At 29.2% G+C, this 19,451-nt stretch overlaps 1 protein-coding gene across 6 annotated transcripts in view; it reads right to left on the bottom strand.

Annotated features, from left to right (window-relative positions):
• Positions 1-217: 217 nt before the first annotated feature.
• Positions 218-19,451, bottom strand: part of LOC109595049 (interference hedgehog-like) — a 31,888-nt gene continuing 12,654 nt past the window's right edge. For 2 of the 6 annotated variants that reach the window (XM_049970225.1, XM_049970227.1), the window contains exons 2-10: positions 17,688-17,732; positions 5,605-5,686; positions 4,889-5,136; positions 4,399-4,834; positions 3,360-4,345; positions 3,078-3,303; positions 2,854-3,024; positions 2,647-2,801; positions 218-1,451 (exon numbers count right to left, since the gene is read on the bottom strand). In XM_049970225.1, the coding sequence (XP_049826182.1) occupies positions 1,281-1,451; positions 2,647-2,801; positions 2,854-3,024; positions 3,078-3,303; positions 3,360-4,345; positions 4,399-4,834; positions 4,889-5,136; positions 5,605-5,674 (2,463 nt within the window). In that variant the 5' untranslated portion in view covers positions 5,675-5,686; positions 17,688-17,732 and the 3' untranslated portion in view covers positions 218-1,280. Of the gene's footprint in view, positions 1,478-2,205; positions 2,264-2,646; positions 2,802-2,853; positions 3,025-3,077; positions 3,304-3,359; positions 4,346-4,398; positions 4,835-4,888; positions 5,137-5,604; positions 5,687-9,971; positions 10,102-17,687; positions 17,733-19,451 lie in introns of those variants that run through there. The other 4 variants (XM_049970229.1, XM_049970230.1, XM_049970226.1 and 1 more) reach the window with 4 other exon arrangements.

Here is a 19,451-nt window from a genome sequence, read left to right as displayed (position 1 = left end):
TGATTTATTTTATCTTACTACAAAAGTTAACAATTACGGAGATATAGGGAGTCAAAGTTTATTTATTTACATTTATTTTCACTTCTAGAATTAGTGGTACAATTCTTAATCTTTTCAGAATTCGAGATCGTGTTCGTATAAAAATTAATAGTATTAATAAGATGTTCACACAATATAAATACAATAAAGGGGAATATAGCAAAACTCATGATTTATGTTGAAATTATATATTTACAAAAATGAACGCCAAAAACAAAAAAAAAGTTATGTATATATTTTTCTAATTAATATACTGTTAAAATTCAATAAACAAATGGAAGTAAGTACAAAATGTCTATTGAAAACATAATGTAATCTTATGTTAAACAGCCTTTACAAAAATAGGAATCAGCAAAACCATAAGCTCCGTAATGAATTAAATTACTAAATTCGTATTTGCACAATAAAAGCTTATTTTGCTCCTACAACCTAATCCTATATAGCTGCCTAAATTAAACATGACAATAAATAATTAATACTGTTAAAATCGTTACATTTAATTAATGAGTTATAAAAAGAATCGAAAAAAATACAATAAGTCTGTTAAAAACAGTATTTCATTCACACATCAATCTTTAAAGTGTATCTGTGTAAATAAAAAACTGTTTACAGTGTATAAAGTTCTAAGTTGAAATTTAATATATACACTGCATAATGGCCTATTTTGATACTATTATATACAAAATTCTATACACATGCATCTTTGACATTGTAAGAGAATAATTCACACAAAAATATAATTATATAATCTTCACAAACATTTCATATAAAAACACATTAAAAAATATCACAGTCTTATGCCAAACTTAAGATTTGTACAATATCAAAGATTTAACAAATTAATTAGTAAATAAATAAATGAGAAATCTAAAATTTTCAGATCTCCTGTTTGTTCAAAAATTTAAGATTTTACAATTAAATATATATGTTGTATACTATGGGTATTCTTTCAAACAGTAATAGTTATAAAACAATTATTAAAACTTAATTCACGAGAAGGCAGTTTCCACAAATGAACTACTATCAAAAACGTATATACATATATTAAGTGAACAGTTTTAATAAATAATATATTCATTATATATTAGATCGTTGCTTCAGCTTGATCCGAACTCAGGCAAGAAACTGCATCATACTATACACGGTGTTTAGAACACAAAAATTAAATCTAACAGTTTTTTGCTTTCAGCCACTATAATAGAACGTCAATCAGTCACTTTTTTTAAATTAAGTAATATCTATCAAACGTAATTTTCGCCCGAGGACTTACTGTCCACAGTTTTGTTACGTTTGTTTTTATCTCTGCTCTTAGATTTTGATGAAGCCGGTTGTTCTTCACCGGCCGTTGAAGAAGGCTGTGTGAAGTTGTTGTTTTGAGCAGTGATACAGGACATTTCAATCATGTTTTGATTCTGGAAAAATTTCGATCTAGAAATTTCTGGAAATAAGACGTAATTAACCTAGTTTTAGTGGTGAGTATATAAATAGACGAAAAAGCAAAACAACATTTTAATAGGACAACAACAGTAGACTAACAAACTTACAATAATAAACTGTTGCTGTACTATTACACATGATTAGTTTATATAAGTTAGTTAAAGCAGAATATTTCGCACTAATCTACTTTAAAGAGTAGTCATAAATGCATTATAATCTATAAGTAGTAAATTTTAATTCTTTCTTTTTTACTTTAACACTACTTACAACTAATATGCAACTTTATGACTACAAAATGTTTGCAGCAGCAAAGAAAAGTATTTGAATTATTTATAACATCGATACTTCACATCGTGAATTCTTAAGGCGCTTTACATCCACGTAGTATTGTTTTTATTTGTAGTTAATAACACACATTTACTGGACCAGACGATTTTTAAAATTATATTAATAATTATATACACAAAGTTAATAGTTTATGTTGTAATTTGCCATAATACCCATCTTGTTACAATTTTAGTCAATTCAATTCCAAAATCACTCATAGTAAATCAGAACTGGTGTCAAAATAATTACTCTATAATTTTTAATATTAGAAACGTAACGTATATTATTTATATTCGCCTTTTATAAACAATACACCAATTACTGACTACTATATATATTTTCGTTATTACAAATTTATTCGTAAAATTATATTAGAAAATAAAAAACAAAATGATCTGATACCTTATAACGGAATAGCTGCATTTAAAGTCTAGTCTCGTTGATAAATCACCTTGGGTCTCTGATACCAAACAAAATTTTAACATATTACAGCCGAAATATTAGTTTTTGTAATAATTTTATGTATAACTGTGTTGTGGAAAACGTTATTTTGTATTTAAGCAATCACTAACATGATAACTTTGGTACTATTATTTCTTTTTACTATCCTACAAATTGTTGACAATAAATAATAAATTGTTAGATCGAAGAAATAAATGTAGGCACGAAATTAAATACTGTGACTGTAAACAACATTACCTATTTGAAGCTGTTTTTTAAAAGTAAAACACTAATATACTCCCCTACCATGTTAATGCTCGTTTAAACATTCTTAAAATGTATTTCTGCGCAAGATCTCAACTAAATAGATATATCAGAAATGTTTTAGTTGCGATATCGTACCTTGTTTTCCGCATCTGCTAAAGGATTAGCTGTAATTGTAATCCTGTTATTAGATACTACTCCATTAGATCGCGGCAAGCTTTTAGTACCGACTACAAAATCATTACCGTCTGCTTGAATATGATGATCCTCCACGCCTGTTTTGTTGTTGTCATCTAAAAATCAAAAGTTTAGATAAAGCTGTTTAATCAAGTTTTTATTACATACTTAAGCTTTTCTTTTTCTTCCATTTTCTACATACAAACAACATTACAACGCTGGTTACAAGCAAAGCCACTAAAAATACACCAATAACAATATAAATGTATAAATTGGTTTCGTTTATAGCAGCTGGGGCTATTGGAGGTGGTACTGTTGTGGTAATGTTGACTGGAGCAGCTAAAATATTACTTATTAACATAAAATTTACATTACCATTACAATTTACGTACCAGCTGTTTTACCCTTCATAATGTCACTAAAGCCACTTGCTGTACCAGAGTTATAACTCTGTAGTTTTATATCATACAACATGTCAGGCTGCAAATGAGATATGATGTACGAGCTCGTATTTTTTCCATCAATTGTAGCTGATAAGTAATCACCAGCTTTACTTGATGAAAGATATTTTACATAATATCCGTCTATGGCTGCATTTGGATCTACATCGTCGGGAAGCTGAAGATGAAACAGTTATAAATATTGAAAAACCAATCAATCTGCCTTAATTTTACCTTCCAGTATATTTTAATTGACGTAGAATTGACGGTTTCGGAATCCAGAAGAATGGGTACGGGTAACGGATTTCGGTCATCGAAGTCGAGTCGTTTCAAATGGAATTTATCAGAATTATTGCTGGGTTTGTTGTCGTTGTTGCTAAAAACTGCGGCAATCCTAAACTTATAAATATGCTCCGGTTTCAAGTCTCTAACTTCATAATTGTACGTGGTGGGTGGTATGTCAGCATTCAACGTCTTCCAACCTTTACCCCTGTGCGGTTCGGTGGAAGAAGCCTGTCCCAGTTCCCTGAACTGCACCTTGAAGAACTGGATCGGTAACCCACTGTTCTGAGGCACCGACCATCGCACCATAACCGATTCATCGTTCACCCTCGAAATAATTGGTTTGGTTGGCGGGATCATTTCTGGCGTTCTACCTTTACCTTTTTGGGGTTTCTTCGGACGCTTTCGGTGTCTGGATGGGCTTTTCACCGGTGCGCTTGAACCGCTCGACGGTATAGGTAGTACCCGCACACTTATTGTGTTATATACAGTTTTTACTGAGTTTCTTGCGAAAATTTGTAAGTTACCCGCATGCTTTTTGTCAACAGGTCTTATGTATATTTTGTTGCCTATGGCTTCTATTGAACTATCGTTAACGGAGTATCCGTTTAGGAACCATGTGATTCTAGGTTCGGGGGTACCTGTTACAGTACAGTCCAAGTCTAAATTCTCTCCTTGTCTTACGTCAGTTATAGTTACAGGGCAGTCTATGCTAGGAGCTTCATTGTATATTACAGTGATTTGATGGGAAACTGTGCCTTTTGGGTTTGTGTAGTTGCAAACGTACACTCCATCATCTGATGATGTAACGTTGCGTATTTTTAAACCTCCGCTGATCATATCGATTCTGTCCTCCGGCAATGGACCGTTCTTTTTGTACCACACGACTTTGGGGACGGGATTGCCAACGGCCGCACAATCCAAGAAAACATTACTTCCTGGAATGGTACAAATTTGTTAGTCTTAATTACTAGATATTGAAAATGATTACCTTTTGTAACGGTGTATGTTTCTTTAGGTTTAATAATAAAGCTGGGCTCTTTATTTTCCATATGCCTGTGCACCTTTAGAGTCAATGTCGCTTTGGAAGTGTACTTAATACCATTGACAGCGGCGGTGCATTTATATTGCCCACTATCTTCGTAGCGTACTTTTTCTAAAAGTAGCGACTTAATTTTAGGCTCTTCAAAGGGTGGCATGATAAGTTGGTCGCCCTTGTAGTAATCAATATAAGCCTCCGGATTGGTGTCCGGAGGTTCGCACCTCCAAGAAACGGTGTTTCCTTCCGTAACTTCCGCATGAGCGTTTGGTTGATAGGAGAAGTCGTTCTGCTTAGCAATGGATATCCTCCACGGCACATTAGCTACAACTGACGCTCCATAATAAGCCAGGCATTGATAATCGCCTGCAACATCGTTGTTGTTTGCCTAGAAGAATATTGGTTAAAAATTTATCACATTATTACGATATTTTCATCTCACCTTTATTGTCAGATAAGATTTCTTTCTTTGTCTGTTGTGTCTTTCACTTCTCAATTCTTTGAAATCAGGTTTTACGTGGAAATTTGAAGTGTTGAGGTGTATGTCAGCCATTGGGTTGTAATAGTCGGTGGTTGGATAGATCTTCCATTCGAATTTATCGGGTTCGATGTTCATTTCACATGTTAATCTGGTTTCGTAAGTTAGTGCAAGAGTGATTTGTTCTGGTTTTGATACCATATATTCGTTATCTGTAACAAATATATTTTTTAAATGGAAAAAATGAGTCAATGAAATTGATTAAATACTATTCAGCTACATTGGTCCGAATTTTTTTTATATTACTATGTAAATAAATAAATAAACTCCCGTAATATTGATATTCCAATTCCTATAAGGGAATTGTTTGTCAGTTACATAAAATATGTCTGCGTACGGTACTTAATAATACAGAATTTAACACACACACAAATATATGCATGCATGTTTAGTTTCTAACTTTGATAAGCGATTTATCATTAAGATTTAGTATGTAGGTGTTTAATATAGAGGACAAATGTAACATTTGTCTGAGAAAGAATAATGTATGTGGGCTTTTCATAAACAATATTTTCATATCATTTACCTTAACACATATCTTGCCTTGAGGAAAAAAATATGGAAGTTATATGTTACGATTTGAAGCAATAGTAGGCAAATAAAATATTGCTAGAACTCACCTGCCAAAATTCCTCCCAAGAACACCAACACCCACAGGAACACATTCTGACAATCCCGCGAACTCTCCATCCTTACTCATCCCTGGAAGAAGACTGACATTGTAGATTCAACTTTGACATGTATAAAGGCAAGTGGGACCACCACGGTTCCATTATAAGAACGCGATCGTATTAAATTACATACTCGAATGTTTTTACTACGTGTGCTATCATCCTGTGCATCTTGTTAAGGGGTTAATAAAACCAGGGGAGGAAACGAAACCCGGAAAGATTTCTATATTTGATTCCCCCAGCCACGAGCAATATTTGTTAATTTAAAACTCACCAATAACAACACGATTAAAAAAGCATTTCAAGAATACCATTAACCACATTCCATTTCGAACTGAAAACCGATTGTGAATGGTACGAACGCCCCAGGCAGCCGATAACGCGGAGGCCTTACATATAAAGGAAATGGGGGTGGTGTGGTGGACACATGAATACCACCGATTTTGAATCGTGACAAAGAATGCACCGTGAAAGGGTGCAAGTTACCTGCCTGCTATGCCTTCTCACGTGACAGCGCATAGGTCAATTACCATTTAGTGGTATGCTTGCATGGGAAACCGTTAATCTTTACGGAAATTGGCAATTGCCTGGGATGCAGTATCATTTTATGTTCTGAGGCTTAAAATATTTCTAGACATATTTAGGCGCTAATTAAAAACAGATTTATTCTCCAAATATAAATAACTCATACAGGTTTAATTTTGGCTCTTCCTGTTGATTATGTCGTAATAATTGGTGGAGTTACAAACGGAAACAGCACACGCTACAAATATTTTTCACATTTAAAAAACATATAAACAAAGGAAAAATATTTATTAATAAGTTGCTTGTGTATAATGTGTATTGTATATAATATGTCGTAATAATTAGTGGAGTTGTAAACGGAAACAACGTCGGCAACAAATATTCTTTAGATTTAAAAAAGGAAATAGATTAATTAATATGTCATCCATGTTTTATTAATGTATTAGTTAATTTTATTACCATTGTTTTGATGAATGATGATGAATTATCTAAATTTACAATTGCTATTTTTTATTTAATTTAATATTTTAAAATATTAATATTTTAAAAAGTAAAATGAAACATTATTTTTGAACCTAGCATAAATTATTGAAAGTTTTCTATTTTTGTTTTCACAGAAATTTTATTAGAATATTAAAAAATAAAAAAGAAAATCTTTCATATGTATTTTAACGTTTACATTTATTTTCACATTTATAGTTAAAATGAGTCCTGAGAGAATAAAGGAAAAATTCTGATTTAATTTTGATTTCTCTTGTAGATTATATCATAATAATTGGTTGAGTTCCAAACTGAAAAAACGCAGGCTAAAAAAATTATTAAATATATAAAAAATAGAAATAGATTATTTAAAATGTTATATTCATATAATTATTATTTACTAGGATTACTTAAATATTAAATATTTTAATCTGTTTAAGATTAATTTAAAATTGTTTCGACAGCATTATTATTAATATTTAAAAAAATAATAAAATGGTTATAGAATGTTTTGTTTTATTTTTGTTTTCACAAAAATTTTATTAACTGTTACATTTATGGTTTCACATTTATTTTTAAAATAGGCCCTGAGAAAATGAACGAAAATTATCTTTTACTTTTTTATTCAAATAAATTATGCATTATTTATTATATACATATTAGTTTAATTTTGACTTCTCCTGTGGATTATATCATAATAATTGGATGAATTACAAACTGAAATAACGCAGGCTAAAAAAATTTATTAAATAAATAAATAAAAAATGGAAATAGATTAATTAAAATGTTTATTTAACTATTAGATATTTGTTTACAGATTAATATTATCAATGTGCTGAAAAAAAATTAAATTTTACTTCTTTTTATTAGAAAAAAATAAAAGTAAATAAAAAATAAACTAAAAAATTTTTTATAACATTTATAACTACTGAACAGAATTAGAACGTCAATGAATGTGTCTTATGTTTGTTGTAAAAGTAATTCCATCCCCTACGCAGACTAAATGTGTGTGTGTGTACCTTGGACGCATACACCGTGTATATAAGGTTGTGATCGTGGCGGTCGAGCGCGGAGCATGTTCGATTTTTTTTTCCATATCTTTGTAATTGACAATTCAATTCATCCGGCCGAACCGGGCTCCATTCTCGGAACGGTTTCGCGTAGCCTTTGTGTGCCGATCCGATCCCGTATTTTATTTGTTTTTCTTCACGGTGACATTTTTAACTCAATTTAACAAAGGGATTTTTTTTCTTCGGCCAAGTACCGAAGCCATTGGCGTTCCGCCGCGAGTTTTGAAGACGGCGGCCAAACCGGCCGATCTATTGCGCCAGCACGTGCTGTTATTTGTAACGTAAATTATTTTATCTTTCGAGAAGGTGAGGATAAGTCCAATAATACCCTTTACATTGTTAATTGTGGTTGAGAATAATTTTTTTATTGTTAACATATTTATGTATAATAAAACAAAAATAACAAGATAACATTGATCAAAGTATAATTTCAATATTAATATTCACATATTTAATAATCACATTAAGGTTACCACGAAAATCAATTAAGAGTTGAACATTCCAATCTAGAATATAAACCGTTATCGATAAAGAGAAATATTCTATAATTGGATATTTGACATGTATAAATAAATGTCACTTATTTTAATAAATGAGGATATTAGATGTCTGAATCTATTTATTAATATAATGGGGATATCATTTTAAATTAATGCATAATTAATTCGAATAAAATGAGAAAGAAGAAAATTTTCATTATTATTAATATTAATGTGAAAACAGAAATAATACACATAAAATATGTTTCCACAGAATTAAAAATATGTACATTTTTATTTAATATATCTATTTCAGGAGGTGCTTAATCTAGTTTTGCTATAAAAAATTTGTGTATTTTCTTCAATTTTATTGTTTTATTATATTTTCTCTATAAGTACACATTTTCGTGCTTTACAATTGAAAAAAAAATGTCATAATCAGGTGAAGAATACAAATATTATAGAGGTCCCCTTTTCAAAGAGCCACACTGTATATATAGATTTATTAAGAATATAAATATTTATTTATGAAAATTGGTATATTTCAAGGATGCTTAATCCAGTTATGTAGTTAAATTTCCTATTAAAAATTTGCTTGCATAATTTCTTCTATTTTCATATCCAAAAATGTGCCTAGTAATGTTTTCGGTTTTATCCCAAAAAATATGATATTTTCTCTATAAAAACATATTTTCTTGCTTTACAATTGAAAATTTAAATCGGATGAAAAATACAAATATCATGGGTATGTCCCACTTTCAAATGGGCCACACTGTATACATAGATTCATAATATTTAAAACGAATTTGATTTTCCAACTTGTTTTTTTATATTTTTATTTAATGGTATGTAACAAAAAATAAAATATAGTTATACATAGTTTTTAGTTGGTTATAAAAAATTGTATAATTCATAGACAAGGTTTTAACCCATTTCAAGTAAAGAAAAAATCTAAATTCTTGATTAATTAATTTATTTTAATCCTTATATATTTATTAGTGAAAATTATATTAATATATTTATTTTTTATTGAACTGAATTATCAATAAAAAACAAAACAATTTTACCGTGGAGTAATTCTTGCATAATAATTAATGTATCATTTTATTTAATTAATATTGCTATTTACCAAGAAAATCTTGCATACAATAATTAATAATAATTTACGTTAATCTTTAAAAATAAGTACATAAATAATATACAGATAACCGTGGAATTTAGATCAAAATATATGCTTATATATTTTCTTTCTCTTTGCAAATTTCTGCGTGTTTATTTATTTATATATTTAATGCAAGTACCGTATCATTTGTTGAACCGTTCCCCGACATTTGCGTTCATTTCAAGGGCTCAGGGGGTTTATTGTCTGTTTACTAGGAATTTCTCGAAACAATTAGTCCATATCAGTCTTGCCCGAACCATATTTCCGTCACAATGACATTTATAGGCCAAATGGGAGTTACGATACCATGTAAATATTTACGGTGATTTATTGATTAGTCATGACTTGGTGCTGATTTGCCTCTTGTTTTGGCTAGACCTTACACATTGTTTTTGAAACACTGGTGTTTAATGGTTTTGTGCAGCAGCTGCAAATCGACACACAATGTATCAAGTCGATATGCGTAAATGGTTTGAGAAGTAAACAATGACCATTCAACCCCTCTTATCATGTTTTGCTATTTCTTTATGGTGAGCTATATTCGTAAAGAATAGAAAATTTAAAAATGTTGAACAACAACAGCAACATATGATTACTTACAAGTATTCAAAGGTATTCCATTAAAATCAAAAACCAAAACGGAACGAAAATCACCACAAGAACATAATATCACTTGTTTCCACCGTACTACACAAACGAAAACTGACACGAACACTTTAAGGCATCTCAATAGCAAATTACGGCGGCCCTATCTCGGAACCAACTGAACATTTATCACAAAGCACTAATTATAACCTGTCGGTCTCTACGAGCGTTGATGGAATAAAAAATGTCTACCTAGAGCCCTATCTTAGAATCTACGGTCAGGTTTATAATCCCCTGTTCGTTGTCCCCTTTGCGACCGGGCCTAGGAGCCCGAAACGGTTCGAAAAACTGTTCTCCATTATGGTTTCCGATGTTGCCTACTGAATTTTAAAATTTTAAAAAGGTCGAGTTTGAGTTATGGGTTCTTTTAAATGTCACCCGATTTATAAGAGCGGGAGGAATTTTAATGGTGTTTCCAAATATACCGAAAGTTGCAACCGAAACTTTTTAATTGATTCTTTTAACTATCTATTTATGTTAACTAAATATGGTCGTGTATAATTTATATGAGCAATATTTTGTTTTTGGCTGTCGTTTAAATAAAACAAATAACAATTAAGGAAAAATATTTGTATAAAACGATGATTCAGAATTTTTTAATTGCTGATTTTAAGCACAGATTTATGTTAATTTAATATTTTAAGTGCTAAATTTTGTTCTCCCGGTCTAAAAATGTACTTTAGTTAATTAAATCGAATTAATTTGAAAAATAAATATTTTTAAAAAGTATAATTTTTTTGTTGGAAGTTTTTATCATATTAATTTAATACAAAAAAAATAAAGAAAATATTTTTTTAATGTATTTGTAAAAAAACTGACATTTTTTTAAAACATAAAAAACATTATTTATTTATTTTCGATGATAACATTGATTACCAATGATAACATTAAAATAAACATTTAGGAACATAAATAAATAAAATTAAGAAACCATCATTCTAAATTTTATTTATATTATATTTTTTTGTAATCATATAATATAAAAAATATTAAATATGATACAATATTATTTACTTGGTAGGTTAATAACTTAAAATAAATATTTAAATATATAAAATTAATAACTGTCATTCTAATACAATTAAATATGAGTTTTTTAATTTTTGAAATAAGATTTAACAATTCAACCTTAAATATATTTTTGCTGATTTTAAATATTACACTTAATATTTTATAATACATTTTCTTTTTTCAATCCAAAAATCAAATAATTTTTGTAAATATGAAAAAATTTTAGGTAAAATAAATATTTTAAAATATAAATAAAACTAAAAATTTATAAATTATTCTAATATAATAAAATTGTTAATTCAATTTTCTGATTTAATAAAATAAAGTATATAATAATATGCATTTTTATATTATAATATAATTAAATGTGAAGAGCAAATTTTACAACATTAATAGTTGTCTACAATTCATACAAAACATTTACAAAGGAAGAAAAGCAAAAATTAGTAATAACTGTTTATATATTCATCAAAAGCTTTTCCAATTATGTTACAAATAGTGATTATTCTTAAGCAATAAAGAAACAAGTCATCAAACAAAATTACGAATAACGATGATTTGTTGTTGTATTTTCTCATTTCATAACAATTATTATTGTTAAAATGTGTTACGACAAAACCGTTCCAAATTGACATTGGATTGTTCTCACATTGTGGCTCTAATGTGGGTTCAGCCACGTTAAAAAGGTTCAATATTATTATATGTGCAGATTTATTTGCGGCAGGTAAACCTAGCTAAAATCTTAAGGAGGATTAAAAGGGTCCTTTGGCATTTATATCCGACAGTAGACATATAGATAGCTATTAGATTTGAAGATTTTCACATAAGATACCTGCATAAGAATAAAAGTAGTTTTATACTGCATTAAATGCTAACTAAATATAAAAGGTGTAATTTAAATTACCTATCGGATGTAATTTCAGCTCAATAACTAATCTGATAGATATTTTAAGTAACAAAATGCCAGTAATTTTGCCGCGTATACTTTTCGAGTAATTCCAATTTGAATTTGGTACACCTGTTATGATATTCGAGCCGGTTATACAGACGCAAAGTCACTTTGGAATTTACTCTCTTGTCTGCTATAACAATATAAGCATGGTCGACTCGTGGATCTTCGATAAAATTAAAATGAGGGGATATTTTACCTGTTGACAAAATACGTTCCATTGTGCTTTTTTGGTGGTGGGATGAAAATGATTCATGGAACCATTTAAAGTAGAAAAGGCCAGTTGTTGAATATCTTTTTCATCCGAGTGCAAAAAGACTAGGTTACTTTGTAGTCTTTGAGATCTTAAGAAGATGCAGCTATGCAATTTGATTTTTTATTACAACTTATAAAGAAGAGGTCAGATCTCTTCTGGATAAGTCACTTAAATTTTGTATCAATTTTTGTGCACAACAAAAAATGTAAAAGAATTTTGAGTCCTTAATTCCAAACCGATATTGAATTATGTATTTGTATTATTTACAAATAAAAACACAATGGCTTGATTTACGTAGTAGTTGCATGATGCATTCCGTAGCAGAACCAAATAAAAAACTTATTGGTGGAGACTGTGCGTCATAAATAACATGTCTTATAAAAGGAGGTTTTTTATGCCGCGAATACAATTCGCCATGGTTTGCACGTTGTAATTTCGACGTTATAAATAATCGAAGAAGCTTAGTGTATGATGGAGAGAAATAAGAAGAAAAGTACGCAAGGACCTTGTTGCCATGGCCTGGAATGTGTGCTACAAAATGTACAGGTTTTTAATTGGCAGTTTTATCAAAGTTTTCACTGTCTCCACACATTCTCTTTTAATGTACCCTACTTAGGCCCGCAAAAAGGTATTTGTGTTGCAAACTGTGGCTGGATTTGGATGATTTTAATGAGCTATTAGCAGTGAGTACTAATTTAAATCTTTGTTTTTCATATAAACACCTAAGGAATGTTTCAAAATAGATTTTGACAGACTTACTCAGAACTGGTCAACGATTTAAAGTCCATCAATACTTATTACAATTATTTATTGCTCCAAATTGAACCTTCATGGGTGCAGAAGTCATGATTCATAACACAGACGGAAGAGACGACGTTATTAATCCTGAATACAGTAATAGGCAAGAAAGGTGCATCGGAGAAGTGTGCACCACGACTTGGCAACCCAGTGAAGGAGTAGCCGGTAGATGGACTCTGTGACCAGGGTCATGGGAAGATGCAGATAGGCCGGGTTAGCTGCATTTCATGCGTGTTAGTGGCACATAATCCACTTTATGCAAACAGGTCCCCCATGTCAGATCGTACTGGTGCGGATTCCGGGGACAAATCAAAATGAATTAAAGATGTAAATTCCACGCGCGCCACATCCAGATTATGACTGGTCTAATCGAATTCCCATCTCGGTCAATTTTACATTTCAAATGTTTCAACAAACTCGCTTTGCGTGATTGACCGTGTAAATGGATTCGTTAGGCCCGGCAAGCATTTCTGGAGAATTCGATTGTTTCGGATGATTTGAATGCCGTGTAAGGAGGCGAACTCAGATACTTTTTTAATTGGTGTAAATGTAAATCTGTGAAATTCTTTTGTTGTCAAATGGTTCCCAGATTTTCTGGTACCTGTAGGTTCGTTAACATACAAAAGTATTGTTGGAGTATAATTAGTTTTGAAAAACATGATTAATTTAACTTTTTATACTAATTTCAATTTTCTTTCAAGACTAAATCTTCAAAGCCACTATTGAAATAAATGACATCAATATTCTAAATATATTAACAAGAAAACTACCACAAATATGATAAGCTTATACTCACAGATATCTTGGAGTAACCACAATCAACTTGTCACCATTTTAATTAATAGCAATATATTCATACCTAGTAACAATACTACGATCTACATTTGCCATTAGATTCTAGGAAATTATGATAATGTTTAAGCAACGATAATGCTGAATAATTTATAAACATTTATTTAATTATATTATAGTAACTTAACTTCAATTATCTGGTCAATGATACTGTAATTACGAAGATTGTTAAACTGTTAAAATACTTGAATTGGTCACATTTTTTCATCTATTGTCTATAATTATCCTAATGATGACAGTAAAAATTAAACTGGTGGTAATGCCTTTGATCTCACATTAAAAGATATGGTGTTTGCTACGAATATCCATTAGTACATTGAGTTTCCGTGACTTTTCTATTTCAAGATGTGTTTATTAATAATATGCAAAAGCCTCACAACTAAAATTAACCAGTGTCAGTCAGAAAAAATCCATTAAAACAGTCATTAATCAAAATGACGCCTTATACAATGCAACTTTCTTTGTATCCAACACTGTAATAAACCACTCTTATGCACCAAACTACATTGCGTGAACATTCTACTTCTTTTTTTGAAGTCGAATTAAAGGAAATTCTTCAGTCGACGCCACTGAAAAAAAGACGAAGCATACTCTTTAAGAACAGACCAGTCATGCAGTCAGGCATAATCATCTTTTCTAAGTTTTGATAACCGTGCAGCTCGTAACGAAATAAAAATATACAGTTTAGATGATGAATAATGATCCCAATGGTAATTTCGCGTTTTTCAGTTTGGCTAATAACTAGTTTACGTCAGAATATTTGATTTAATAAGTCTGAAAGGAAGTATCATTATTTTTTTTAGAATGTGGTAAATGTAATTTATATCATTAAGGTATGGTTCAACAATGGCAATTTATTTATTTCTTCTAAATTTTCTTACAGGGGTTCCAATAAAAACTGAAGAAGTAAACGTGAAACTTAATGATAATTATTATCTGTAATGAAGATATATAACAGCAAATAATGATGCAAAATTTTAATTATTTGCCTTATTTTAATTTCCTCAAAAATATTTAAATGAATCATCCATCATTGTCATTTTTTTGAAAACTTGGTAAACCCAATTTTTAACACGAAAACATCTAATATAACAACATCAACCTGAGAAGTCCAATTCTCATATAAAAATATCTCTTCTTATAAAAGTAACTTAACTATTTTTTCTAAGACTCTTAGAAAAATTCAAGATGTAGAAGCGTAAAAGTGTCTGTTTCCCTATCTGAAATGAAGTGAAGAAGAAATTTAGTCTAAAAAGTAATTTTACAATGTTTTATTTACAAAAGTCACTCCAAATGTAAAACTGAAAAACTAAAAAAACATGAATCTTAGTCATTATTACTTATTCTTATCTGTAATGGGAATGATGTTTAGAGAGAAAGGTAAATAATGATATAAAAACTAAATTTTATAATACAATAAATAAAATTATCTTTGTCAATTTTTAAGAAACGCGAAAAACCCAAATCTCATTCCAATATATCTAAATTAAATTTAGATTATGATAAAGTAGTGAAGAAATACATAAGTAAATAACAACCTGAAAAGTAATTTTCAAATATTCTCACTTTATTTAATTGTAAATACATAAAAAAGGTAATGAAACATGTCTGTAACTAACTTTCAGTTGTGATGAAGTTATGAAGAAATAGAAGTACTTTTAATCATTATTCTTGAAGTAAACCTAAAATACATATTCTTTCTAAATGTATATTTTTTCCATTTCCACTTTGTACCAAAAAAAATCATAAAGATTATCTTTAATATATATTAAACATTGAGATATTTATTTTCCTACATTTTCATAACATTAAATCTTGGATTTACTTTCAACTCTTTATAAGGAACAAGGTTTTTTAATTTAATTATGTGAAGAAGAACATTTTGAAATTCTTCATTTTTAATGTTGCCGTTGAGGAAACGATAAAAAATCTCCTAATTAATTATCCAAATTAAAAGACACTGGATTATAAAACAAAAGTAATTAATGTCGCAAGCTTAAATTTGTCACCTGGCCATTAACTCATATTTATCTTCGCACTTTATCATTCCTACACAAAAATTAACGAACACCTTATGCTACCGTTTAAAGCTTTCTTCATTCATTAAAAATGAATATTCTTGGACGAACCATCTAAATAAAACCTGGAATGCCTTTGAAAAGTCGATGTTGGTAACGAAACTTTAACAGTGCCTTGATTTAATGGAATGCTTCGGATTCTTCGTGTGTCTCAAAAATAAAATTTAGGCGCCTCAGGCGTAACAGTTGGCATAAACACCATTCGTTTTGTCGTGTGAGTAAATAAAAAATATTTACACAGGGGCGCACAGATTGGCGTTTGTGAATCACGAATAAGTTTTATTATAACGCGAAATGTTTTCTCCAAGGACACATATTTCAAACTTGCCACAATAAATATTGGTTTTATAATTTTTGGAAAAGTATCTCGTTCCTGCTAACTGAGGAGATGTTTAAACAAACGCCAAAACTTAAATTCTTTTGCACACATGGTATGACCATAAAAGATTTAAAAAAAAGGCTGGGTCGTTAAAAGTCCATTAGTCTTGAGGAGAAGTCATGAACCTTCGATTACGTAATTCATTAAACGACTGACTCTCTGGTGTGTCCAAATCATTTTCTTTCTCCACCACTGACTCGCGTTACACTTTGAAGATAATTAACATACGTATCATTAGTTGAGTTAATCATCTATCTTTTGTCATTAGCAAAAGGTGGATGGATGCCAACTGGACTAATGTCTACAAAAACAGCATTATTTTTGGTTGGTCAAATGTCCTTTTGCTATAAATAAAACTAGATCGTTTTAGAGTCGAATTATGCGAATATAGTTGGTACCTTTTCGGCCACCATCTTTATTTAGAATGGAATGTTCAGAACAAAGTGAAATATTTAGCATTCATTGGGCGGACGATAGTCTGAAGAAAGCTTAATTGGTAAACCTCCTTGATCGCAGACTACCAAAAACATCATTTAAAACTAATCGAAACTATGTTAATTACATAAAGGTTGTTTTTTGATCGGTGACATGTTTTACTTTGACAACAATGTATGCAGAAGTATTCAGACGATACGTCTCGTTTCGAAAATATGCTCCATATAAAGCAGAAAACATAGTTAATAACAATTTATAAGTCATAAAAGGGTATTAACGAAATGGAAAAGAGTAATAAATTACGTTTGCTGCAACATACCTGGTGTATTAAAATAATTGCCGGACATTTTGTGATACATTTCATGTTCGCAAAGAATACTTAAGTTAATTGGAAAAAAAGGTTATTGGAAGGAATTTCGCCAATTATTATAATTATAGGTTTTAACAACTTAATAACACCTTATTTAAATTGTTTTTAAATTAATTTATTATTAGTTTAGCAAATGTTGATTTTAAACGAGTTTTAATTAAAGAAAAAAACAAACAAAACTTTACTTGTACTTTTTTAATCTGTTATAAATTTCACAAAAAAAAAACATAGTATTTAATTTTTAATTAATATACCTTATTGAATTAAAAATATGAATATATTCATGACATTAATTGATTTTAGAAAAAACGATAAACAGATCCACAGAGAATATTACAAAATCAATAATTGTTAATTAGATATATATTTATGCAGTGAAAATTACCGAGTAAGGTAATGCGAAACACTATTTAATTTTACAGTTTTTGACACCCACACAAGGACACATTTTCATAGCGATTATTTCAATTACATATCTCGATTTGTTGATAATTATATTACTTAATTGTAGGAATTAATGTGCAAGTGGAATACGGATCTTACCTTATATGACCACGTGTATGGGTTACTTTGCTATCGGCTCATTCTCTGAAACAGACCATGTTGTTAAAAATATGTTTATTGTTCAAGTTATCAATGAGTGGAATAATAAATCTTAGTAATTAGATATTGATAATGCAATTATGGAAAAAAATATTATTTTAACGTCTTTTTTATTATTTTAGTCATTAATAAATGTTGAAAATGAAACAATTTCGTATGATTTAATTATTTTAATCACAAAATAAATTAAAATTAATTTTCGTATATTGGAAAAATGATTCTTTTAAATATACAAATTTGCACATTTAGTATTTAAAAATTTTTTATACTTGAATTAATAACTAGTAAAGTAACAGATATTTCATTAATCGTTAAAAAATAAATCTTTAATGTTTAGGTTATTAATGAATATCACAAGCAAACCTGATTATCATATTTTATTAACAATATAAATTTATTATTTAAAACAATTAAAAAATTCTTATCAGCTGAATATTGAAAAATCAATTTTTGAGAATTATTATTTAAAATAATAAAAACAAAAGCAAAAATATAATTTATATAATAAAAATGTTTCGTATTATTAAAAATGGAATTTTGGAAATAATTATTATTTAAAAGCAGTTTAAGCAACTAATAAATAATATAATAATTTTTATTATTGTAGTTGAAGTTGAAGAGCTATTAATTTAAATTATTTTAACTATTCAGTTGATTAATAAGTACTACAACAACTGAATTTTGATAGTTTATATGATTAATATGCACTAAATAATTTTTAAAACTATTCAAATGAAACCTGATAGTTTATATTATTAATATGCACCATATAAAATTTGGATAGTTTGGTATTATTAAAAATAGAATTTTGTATGTAATTTATATTTAAATACAATTCAAGCAATTAATAAATAATACAATAATTGGATTTTGGTGAATTTTGAAAAGATTATATAAAACTTGACTTGTACTTATTATTTAAAAGATGTCTTAACTATTCAGTAATGTAGTACAACAGATAATTTTTGATAATTTATATTATGAGTATCCTCTAAAAATTATTATTAAAAGAAAATACAATTATATATACTTAGTTAATACACTCAACTCTTTTCAATTCGTCTGGACGAAATTCATATTAAAACGTCATTGTAGACAGAGGTTCTTGATATTGCCGAAGAAATAATATTGACAAAAAACAACATATTAATATGGCAAAACAATAGTGGATGATTTACGAACACGTCTCAAAAAGGACTTATCTAATCAAAAATTCACATTAAGTCGTAAATCCATTTTACCGATGAGGCATAACTGGACAACCCATCATCATATCCGAAACAGGTATCGAGTTAATTCTGTATTAGTTTATGGTGGCTGCTTTTGTTTACAAACCGCCTTGAATCGGCTCCGATATGTATGTAATGAAAGTGTGGTTTTTTGTACATTGAAAAAAATGTATCAATGAGGCGCGCTCAAAGCGGATATAGAAACAAGTTTTATTTAGTCTGACTCACGTCTGGATGATCGTGAACAATCTTGCCAATCATTTCGACATGGTTTATTGAACCAAAGGAGGATTTTCGTTAATGTTCAAACCAGAAATCATCTTTGCTTAAGTTTTAAAATGAGTAAAGATTTTTATTCGTTTACCTGCATCACCTTGGAAATATAACAATGACCTATTATTACATATTACATAATTTTATCGATATCCAAGTTTATCAAACACAAACATTGTCGGAAGATTCTTTAGATATATTG

Source organism: Aethina tumida, chromosome 7, assembly GCF_024364675.1.
Source record: "Aethina tumida isolate Nest 87 chromosome 7, icAetTumi1.1, whole genome shotgun sequence".
Lineage (NCBI taxonomy): Eukaryota > Metazoa > Arthropoda > Insecta > Coleoptera > Nitidulidae > Aethina > Aethina tumida.
This window is presented reverse-complemented; position numbering and strand designations above follow the sequence as displayed.